This window comes from Pundamilia nyererei, unplaced genomic scaffold, assembly GCF_000239375.1.
Source record: "Pundamilia nyererei isolate P.nyererei 1_Seehausen unplaced genomic scaffold, PunNye1.0 scaffold00302, whole genome shotgun sequence".
NCBI lineage: Eukaryota > Metazoa > Chordata > Actinopteri > Cichliformes > Cichlidae > Pundamilia > Pundamilia nyererei.
This window is the reverse complement of record NW_005187703.1, coordinates 562,316-572,063: the sequence shown is the minus strand read 5'-3', so window position 1 is coordinate 572,063 and position 9,748 is coordinate 562,316. Positions and strand designations below refer to the sequence as shown.

Sequence of the window (9,748 nt, the reverse complement as noted above, 5' to 3'; positions counted from 1 at the left end):
TAATATGGTGGATATATTCTCTTTCCTCACTCCGATCTGTGTGTGTGTGTGTGTGTGTGTGTGTGTGTGTGTGTGTGTGTGTGTGTGTCCATCTACCATTTAATACTCCTTTTACAATCACAGGGAGGCGTGTGTGTTTTTTCAGCCACGTGATGTCATCCCAACAGATAGAGGGGTCTATGGCGTTTGCAACATAAACAGCCAGGCCACTGTCATTGCCGTAGTCTCCCTCGGAGAAAGCCAGGGAGGCTGTTGAGAAGTTAGCCATGCTGGAATCACACATGCACAAAGACACGGAGAGAAAGAAGAGTTCAGAGTTGGATGCTACAAAGGAACGTGGTGTAATTACACAGCCTGTACTGTTCTTTTTGTTTCCCTACCTCAGGTGTGGGGGCATCTTAAAGCGGTTGCGCACATCATCCAATCTCTTCCCTAGGTATGGTGTATCCACGGTAACAAAGATGGCTTTATAGCCCGCCTTCTCGGCCCGGCGCACCAACGACAGCGTGAGCTCTCTGTCTTTATAGATGTAGAGCTGCAGCCAGAGGACACCACCACTGCCCAGTGAGGTAGTCATTGCTGACATCACTTCCTCTATTGTTGAGGTGGCCCAGGAACTCAGCATCATCCCAGTTCCCATTGCTTTGCATGCTGTGAAGAAATGTTATATTACTGGTGACAATGGTCTTTTCCAAAGAAGTTTCAAAGGAGGTTATGATCATACTTTAACCTAACTAACCCAACTCAGGTATTCAGTAAAGATCTCGTCCTCTCCCCTTCCTCACCTACCTAATATTTTTTCCATAGATCTCTCCAGTTGCCCTTTGCCCACAGCTATGGAGAAATATTTCACTCACTCTCTTGCTTCCAGTATAATCCGCCCCTTTCCTCTCCTATTGGTGATGTTTTTTCTTTGTTGAACAGAGACAAAGATAGATTTCTATGGCCTCAACAAAATCACAATAAAGAACAAACTCCTAAACACCTCTAAACTCCTACAGGGGCATGTCATACATGTGAAGTGTGAGGGTTGTGATGCCCCAAATGCAGAGGCTTTGAGGCAGTGTAAATTTAATCAAAGACTAGCCGCTTAGTAGGCTGACACAAAAAATGAAAAGATGAAAATAAATTAAACTTGAAAACTAACCTATGAGTAGGGAGCAATGGACCGAGAGACACGAGGGAAATGTCCTCATGTCGGGTTTTGGGTTCTTTTGTTTTTTAAATGATGTGTCACTTTTTATACAGTGATACTTAACACTGAATAATATATTAGTCATGCAAAGACTATAATTATTTAGGATTAAAGAACAAGATAATTATCAGAACAAACTTATAGAAGACCTTGATAACACTATTGCCATATTTTATAGATATATATGTTCTGACAACTGTAATTCCTTCATGTTCCTATGATTTTGAAAGCAATCACATGAATCCATTTGTAAGTAATGTACTTACTTTTTCGGGGGTAGTATTTGTCTTCAATACAGAACTTTCGAATAATCGAATCAGCCACCGTGAGCATGTAGCACACATGAGGCACAGCAGGGAAGAATGTACCTTTTTTATCTTAGTTCTGTTAATTAACTTTTAATCAGGACACAGTGTTTTTCTGTGTGCTGATGCTGTGTTCATGTCTTCAGCGTGCTGGAATATTCATGTTCCTCCCGTGGGGGGCACTCTTGAGTCACACAGAGAAAAAGTGAGTGAGAGTTTTGTCAGACAGAGAAATGACCAGTGTTGGGACCAGAGATGGGCAGTAACGCGTTACTGTAATCTGATTACTTTTTAAAGTAACGAGTAAAGTAAGGGATTACTATTGCAAAAACGGTAATTAGATTACCGTTACTTTCCCGTAGGAACGCTGTGTTACTGCGTTACTAAAACCGTGATTTTCTGCGAGAATGTCTCGTGACAGTGACGTAAGCGAGTGCGCCGTTGGTGACAACAGCTGTGTGCAGATCAACAATGGATCACATATCGAGTGCAGAGAGAGTATGAGCGTGCAGCGTTTAAAGCGTGGAAGTACTGACCTTACTTTGAGTTTGATTCCATAAAAAGTGACAAAAACATTAGTGTCCGCTGTGCGTGGGAAGAAAACTTCTTTTTACAGCGAAAAAACCCCTAAACTTCCAACAAGCACCGAGTAGCTACGACGTAATGGGAAACTCACAGAGAAACTCGCGGATTCTTCCACTGACCACGGCACACCTGCACCAGGGTAAACCTCCGCCTACCCTGCTCCTGCTTTACAGGTGAAAATAGAGCAACAGGACCGCTGAGTCTTTGACTTTATTTATTTTCTGCTGTGTTTTACTTGCATCTATTTGAAAGACTGAGTGTAAACACAAAAAATATTTTATTTTATGAGCTGGAATGTGCAGAAAATAGGTTTAAATGTTAAACTAATTTCTTCCAGTCAGAGAATGTTGCAGATAATTAAATTTTTGCTTGATGCATAAAGTTAAAAGATTAAAACTAATAAAACAAGTTTTAAAAAGAGACTTTTCCATTTGATGACATTTATATGATGGATTATGTAGAAAAAGTAGAATTGGGCTGAGAGATCTATTTATCACCTCTTCAGGTTGTAAATCGTGTTTTTAAAAAGTAACTAAGTAATTAATTACTTTTGAAAATAAGTAATCAGTAAAGTAATGGGATTACTTTTTTGGGGAAGTAATCAGTAATTAGTTACTGATTACTTTTTTCAAGTAACTTGACCAACACTGGTTGAGACTAACGCGTTATTAAGTAACGTGTTACAGTAACTACGTTATTATTGTGGTAACGAGCACGGTAACTAGTTATTATGCCAAAATCAGAAACGCGTTAGTCGTTACTGGGATTTAGATAGGCTCGTTACTCGTTACTTCGTGTGGTGCTATCGCGGAGCTTCCACAGATTCAGTAACATTAGCAAGTGGTGGAGGCAGCAGGTGGATGAAGGAAAAGGGGAGGCAAGAGGAGAGACCCGAGGCGGCCGCCGGTCCAAGTGTGAACTGAACTTCAGGTAAGAAGTTCTGACCTGCAGTCTCTCTGGGTCAGATATGAACCAAGTTTAGGTGGAGTTTATTTTCGTTATTCTGACTTTTTCCGTACTGCGTGCTAGCTAGCATGACGGAGTTTCTACACAGCTGGGTGGTGCTATGAAGTTAATGATGTTGAACTTTATTTTGTTCATAAGTTATTAGAGTTGCCAACCGTCCCGTCTGGTATTCAGAGAAAATATTACGCGTTTCGTGTTGAGGTGAAAAGGAACAGTTTGTTCCGGACTTCAGCTACAATGAAAAAGACACAAAGCTGCAGTTATTCTGTGTCTTTGCTGCACAGCTGCCTCTTCTCCTCTCACCCTCCCTCTCCTGTTTCTACTTCAATCATGAAACTGATCAATGATCAGCTGATCGTCTCTCTTGTTTGTTTATCGCCCACTTTGCGCCAGAAAGAGGAAACCAGCGGATGTCAACAACAACAGCAGCACGTTTAAGCTTGATCAGCTGTTGTTAGTAGAGATGGCACGATACCACTTTTTTATGTCCGATGCCGATATCAAAAATTTGGATATCTGCCGATACCGATATGAATCCGATATAGTGTGTTTTAATCAATAAAACTGTTTTTTAATATCTTGCTGTTTTTTGTATGAGTTCATACTCAAGTTAAAAAAAAAACAATTCCACTCTCACACTGGTGGAGGCAGCTACAGTTGTAGCCACAGCTGCCCTGGGGCAGACTGACAGAGGCGAGGCTGCCATCTCTGGCCATCACCAGTAGACGGTAGGTGAAGTGTCTCGCCCAAGGACACAACGACCGAGACTGTCCGAGCCGGGGCTCAAACCGGCAACCTTCCGATTACAAGACAGACTACCAACTCCTGAGCCACGATCGCACCTTAAAATACAGATATTTGGTTAAAATATCACTAATGCTGGACAAAGGCTATCACCAAGGGATAGGGAAAAGAAGATCCTCCTACCCTGGACCAGTGGACACAGATTGTAGAGGAAATCTACATTATGGAAGAGGTGACACACCAAAGGAAGCTCAGCACGAAGAAAAAAGGACTAAATGGACGCTTTATAAACCAGAACAGCAACAAAAAATTCAGAACAACCGGAAAGGAAAATGTACCAATAAAACTAAAGTGACAAAAAAGGCTCCTGACTCAGAGGATGAATCAAACTTGGCAAAGACTTTTCACTTGCTTGTTTAAGCAATTTTACTGGCAGATGGTCACAGAATAAATCTGTGACAAATGCCAACGATAACACAGTAACAGACAAAACAATGTTTTTGCACCAACAAGGTGATTCCCAAAGTTTCCCAAAGTATCTCAGTAGGAGTATGTCTGAGGAAATAACTGAACCCTGTGATCGACTAAGAAAACAGTAAAATAAAAAGATGAGAAGGCAAAGAATCTTTGAATTGAAATTCTAATTCGAATGTTTTCACTCGGCTTGACTCTGTTATGAGAATGAGACCTTTTTAGCTGTAGTGTGTTTGAGGGCGACTTTGCTTCCACAGAACAATGAGAACAGTCAGGGGTTAAAGTGGGAGCCTGAGATCTGTGCAGTGTCTCACAACTCGCAGTGATGTGTAATGTGAGCTCCAGGACAGGATTTACAAAACTGAATCCAACTAGATAGAAGCAGACGTTTCACAAGCTGTCCTTTACAGCATGCTGTTTGCACCATCTTTATCCACTGGGGATAGCCCACTACCATCCTTATACTGTATACAGTTGTTATAAGGTTGAATTAAGTGGGTTAATCTAAGCATTATCATCTTAAATGCTAAGTAACCTACTGCGTAACATAACTCTGACAATAAGCAGCAGCCTAACGGTGCTTTACTAGGAATTCACCTCAGTACAGCACAAAACTACCAAGTACTTTGATGCAACAAATTGTAGGATGTCTCACAATATGAAAATACATAATTTATGAAAACACCCTGTATACAGATTCAATTTGTGATGAAACATTATGACATTAATGAAATCTTTAAATGTGCAGTTCTTCCCTTCAAATACAACCTCTCGTCTTCCTCTCTTAGCGTTCTGTCTCTGCCTGCAGATACCTGCACGCATTTCTCCTCCTGAGAAATCCAGCAGCTGGACCTTCAGCGAGCATCACACTGTGCAGCAGATCACACAGTTTGTGTGTTTGTTGTTGTTTGTTGAGCCAACAGAAACATTGCCACTTGTTTTATGATTGCTCCTCTTCTGTAGCACCAGATGCAGAAGTAATAACTTACAGACACCTGCACACTCTGGCTGATGTTGTCTCTTCATAGCACAGCTGTACTGTGACAAAACGATCAGGGTTCTTTTATCCATTCATTTTAACTGATTGGAAACCGAGGCTACATTTTTTCCATTTTGTGTTCCCAGTTTTGTGCGTGTGTCTTTAGTGTGTGTTAACCTTTTGCTGTGGCTGTCTCTCCTTCAGGATGAGCCATCCTCTGCATTGCTGTGGCAGCGACGCAGAGCGGCATGCTGAGCTTCTCCCCCAGCACTGAGACAGACAGATCCACTGTAGACACGTCCCTCAGCACTCGAGGAACCAGATACCACCTACACACGTGTGTAATAGTGGAAGAGGTCATTCTACAGTTACACTTCTGCAGCTTCTTTTTACTTACAAAGATTCATTCACACTCTGATGTCCATTGAAAAACGGAGACAGACTGATTCTGAAAAGAAAACACGTTTTTATTTCTACAGCTGGAAGCTTTGGTAGAAGCACATCAATATACAGATATAGACAAAGTACTGGGCTGTTACATTTATCTGAATTACATATTACACAGCTGTTGAAAGCCATTAAGCTTCCAGCGCAGGAGGCTTGGAGCTCTGCAGGTTTGCAGTAGTGTGTTTGTAAAGGCAGCCTGCATGGCTAACTCCTGGATTTTATACACCTGTGGAAATGGCACAGAAAACACTTGGATCCAAAGATAAACAGGTGTGGTACTTATGTCCCTATAGTGTAATTCATCACACATCAAACGTACCAGTTAGCACATAAATAATGTAAAATGATAAAAAGACAAGCATCAGAGTCCAGAGCAGCTGCTGTGTGTAATTTCAGCTTTGGATTCAACACTGTTTGTAGAAATTCTTACTCTGAATGTTCAGTTCAGTATTTTTGTGTTACCACATCACAACGACACGTCTGTGTTTTACCTGTTGAAGGCGGCCACATTGTCAGCCAGTGTCTTTTGCTCATCAGCTCCTGAGCGGTAGTAGTCATACACAGCTTTAGGAAGAGTTTTCCTGGCTTCCTCCTCAAAGTCCGACACACACACGCGCTGCATTGTTTTTCACTTCGAACTACCAGAAAGCTGAAAACTGCAGCTTCTCTGTGATTTGCAATAAACAGAACTAGTTTAATCATTAACCTGCCAGAGGTTTCACAAGCTGTGAGCCTTTCACGTCCTGACTCCTGTGCTTTACGTTTCTCTTCAGCCCTTATTGATGGCATCAGACACGACGCCTCCCAGAGCCTGATTGAGCAGAAGGTTTCTTCCTGTTAAAGCCCAGTTTGTCCTTCCTGTGCTTTGATTGTTTTATTGTTGGGCTCGAGTGTTGCTGTGACTCTGTCCTATAGAAATAAATCATAAATGAATTAAACTCAGAGGAGTTTCTGCTTTGCTCTGTTTACACAAGATAAGGCTGCAGCTGTGAGGATTCCATCTGGGCCTGTGTGTTGCCAGATTAGAGTGTTGCCATGTCTAGTGCTGACTGCCTACGAACTTTGAAACTTCATGTGCCTTCTGTGAACTTTGAACCCAATGATGTTTTCATTAAAAACAGCAGAGAGGTGGTACTTTGTGGATACTTTGTGTCAAACCAGTGATTTATAAGGGTTAGCGTGTTTTGGGGGTTAAAAGCCACAGAAACTCAGTGTTTAGAAAAAATGCGTCTCAGCAGTTCTGATACTCCTGACATGTACGGGTTCACTACAGGTTTTCTCTTGGGCAACGGTCGTCCTTCTCTCCTGGATCGGCTGGAGCTTTCTTTAGGAGTCTTCCCAGCTTTGGCAAAGGTCCAGGTGGGACAACTACATTTACTCAGGGCTAGGGCTGCCACAAACGATTATTTTGATAGTCGACTAATCGTGGCAGCCCTACTCAGGGCCTTCTTGATGTTCTTCTGCCTCCTTTTTGTATTTTCACCACTGAGCAGTGACAACATTTTCTCTTGATAGTCTTTCTGGTTTAGCAAAACTGTGCACATACCCTTGCCTGTCATTACCAAGTGATGTGAGTGCCTTCCTCTCCTCCATGCTGATGTTGGATGCTGGGGGCTTTGCATTGCTGAGACAGGCCGTAGTTGCTCTGCTTCCACTTTTGCAATATTGTTGCAGTTTCGAATTGCAGCTTCTGTGGCTGTGATCAGCTCCGATCAGATTTGTCTCTGCGTCACAGCAAAATTGAACCCTTTAGCAAGGATGTTTTTCTCTGCTTGGGTGAGCTGTCTGTCAGACAAATTCTTCACCCACTTGTCCACATCCATGGTGTGGCATCCTTCTCTCTTCTGGCTGCTGAGGACACTCGCCGTATTTGGCTGTGGTTTACGCTACATGCAGATGAACAGAATCAACTTTTGGGGATTAAATGATGTTTGTACTACTGAAAATCACTTTATCCTTAAAAACCACATAAACAGACATGAAGAAGAATGTGTTTGTAACACTAACATTCAGTAAAAAGGACTCGATGTTACAGTCCCTGATAATGCATTGCTTTAGATGGAGAGACTCTTGAGGGACGGCTGTTATGAGGAAAGGCAGCCCAGAAACTTTGCCAGCAGCTCACATCGTTATGTGCCTCAACTTTCGGTCTTTTACCCAGGCTAATCTGCCATTTTCCCTTCTTGGTTAGGTTTAGGGATTACAGATCTGATCTAGATTATCATTTTAAATTTGGGACACATCATCAGTAGTGGACCTTGGATTCATCAGGTGTTTCGGCCATTATCACTAGACACCCTCATCCAAAGAGGCCCTCCCAAGGTTGATCAGGCCCTGGAGTGTGTCAGTGGTTTATGTTAAATTGTTATTTCTCTTCTTCTTTCTTCTGTCTAGTTTTCTACAGTTTATTTTCTTCTATCTATTCACTGCAACTGAGAAATAATACTTACCTCTTTAGCATTTATGGAGCCTCACTTCTTCAAAGGGATAGAAAAGGTGATAGAGAGAAGTAAGACAAAAGGGACACGATCGGAGAGAGCAGAGAGGAGAGCCGGAAGGGTGGCGCCCGACCTGGCTTCCCGCACCTCCCGACCAGATTGGGCTGTACGCTCTACCTTCCCACTTTCGCCCAGAAAAGGGAAGAAGAGCAGAGGGGAGTAGAGCGGAATATTTCTTTTCTCTCGCAGTTAGCTGACTGCCTTAGGTGCCCAAGTGATGTCAGCCCTTTTTAACCATAGCCAGTGACTGGTCCTCTGATCCCAATCTCTCTAAGCAGCTTTGCTGTTGTGCTGGCAACAAAGCCCCTGCACCCCACTTCCACCGGGCGCACCTTGATGTTCCAGCCTCTGTCCTCTGCCTCAGCTGCCAAGTTGGCATACCGCAGCTTCTTACGCTCAAACACTTCCTCAATTGCTTCCTCCCATGGTACCGTCAGCTCAATGATGTATGCAACTTTTGGGGAGTTAGACCAAAGGACGAGGTCTGGTCAAGTTGTTGTTATGATCTCTGTGAGAAAAATTAGCCTCTGATCCAAGTTCACCTGCATCTGCCAATCCCTGGCAACCTTCAGCGGGCCCAGGTCTGGGGTTGAGGGGCTCGTCCTCGGCTTGTCTCCTTCCCGGGCAAACATTGATGAACACTGACACTCCTCTTGGTTCGTGAAAGGTTGAGCGTTGATGGATTTTCTTTTGCACTCAACTTTCTCAGCTAGACACCTGAGGACCTGGTTGTGTCTCCATGTGTGTCTGCCCTGAGTAAGGCTAGTCCTACAACCAACCAAGATGTGCTTGAGTGTTGCTGAGACTGTACACAGGGGGGAGGATGGGTCCTTTCCAAACCACAGCTGCGGATTTATTGGAGAAGGTAGCACATCGCATGTCGCTCGGATGATGAAACTTAGTCTATTAGACTCCGAGCCCCAGATTTCACTCCATGAGAGTTTCCTCTTTTCCACACTCTCCCAATTCATCCTGCGACCCTGTTTGGCCAGCGCTATGGCTCTGGCATGTCTGGCTGTTTCCTATTGTCGACACACCTTCTACACCACCATTCTTCGACATTCGGTTACAGATGCCCGTTGCCACCGAGGTGTTACTGCGCCAAGACCAAATCCACCTCTGCCCTGTTGGACGTGACCCACCACGTCACGATGCCGAAGAGCAGGTTTGGCCTGTAGCACCGATGTGGCCGGGGTCCACTTCCTCCCCGTTGCTAGGGTGGGAGCAGTGCCTCTCACTATGGGGTCCCGGGAGTCCGTGAGTGACATCTCAAGCCTCACATTTGCACATTTAAACTCTGCAACCAGGCTGGGGATAGGCAATGACAGTATCCCGTCGCTGTAGAGTCCAATGCTGCTGAGGCACTTGGGAAGTCCGAGCCACTGCTTAGCGTAGGAGCTCACTAGCCTCTCTAGTCAATTGGCGTGATTGAGTGAGACCTCGTACAATGTCAACAGCCACAGTAGTCTGGGTAATAACCCAAACTGGAAGCACCAGAGCTTCAGTTTCCCTGGGAGTGTTAATCCGCTTGAGGTCATCAGCCAAGTTCTGTCTT

The 9,748-nt window shown here is 43.8% G+C and overlaps 1 protein-coding gene across 1 annotated transcript in view; it reads right to left on the bottom strand.

Moving 5' to 3' along the window:
* The window catches only part of hao1 (hydroxyacid oxidase (glycolate oxidase) 1), a 13,134-nt gene extending 6,807 nt beyond the window's left edge, over positions 1-6,327 (bottom strand). The window contains exons 1-4 of the mRNA XM_005751178.1: positions 6,187-6,327; positions 5,426-5,577; positions 381-651; positions 97-269 (exon numbers count right to left, since the gene is read on the bottom strand). Coding sequence (XP_005751235.1) covers positions 97-269; positions 381-651; positions 5,426-5,577; positions 6,187-6,317 — 727 coding nt within the window. The 5' untranslated portion in view covers positions 6,318-6,327. The remainder of the gene's footprint in view (positions 1-96; positions 270-380; positions 652-5,425; positions 5,578-6,186) is intronic.
* Between the last annotated feature and the right edge of the window lie 3,421 nt (positions 6,328-9,748).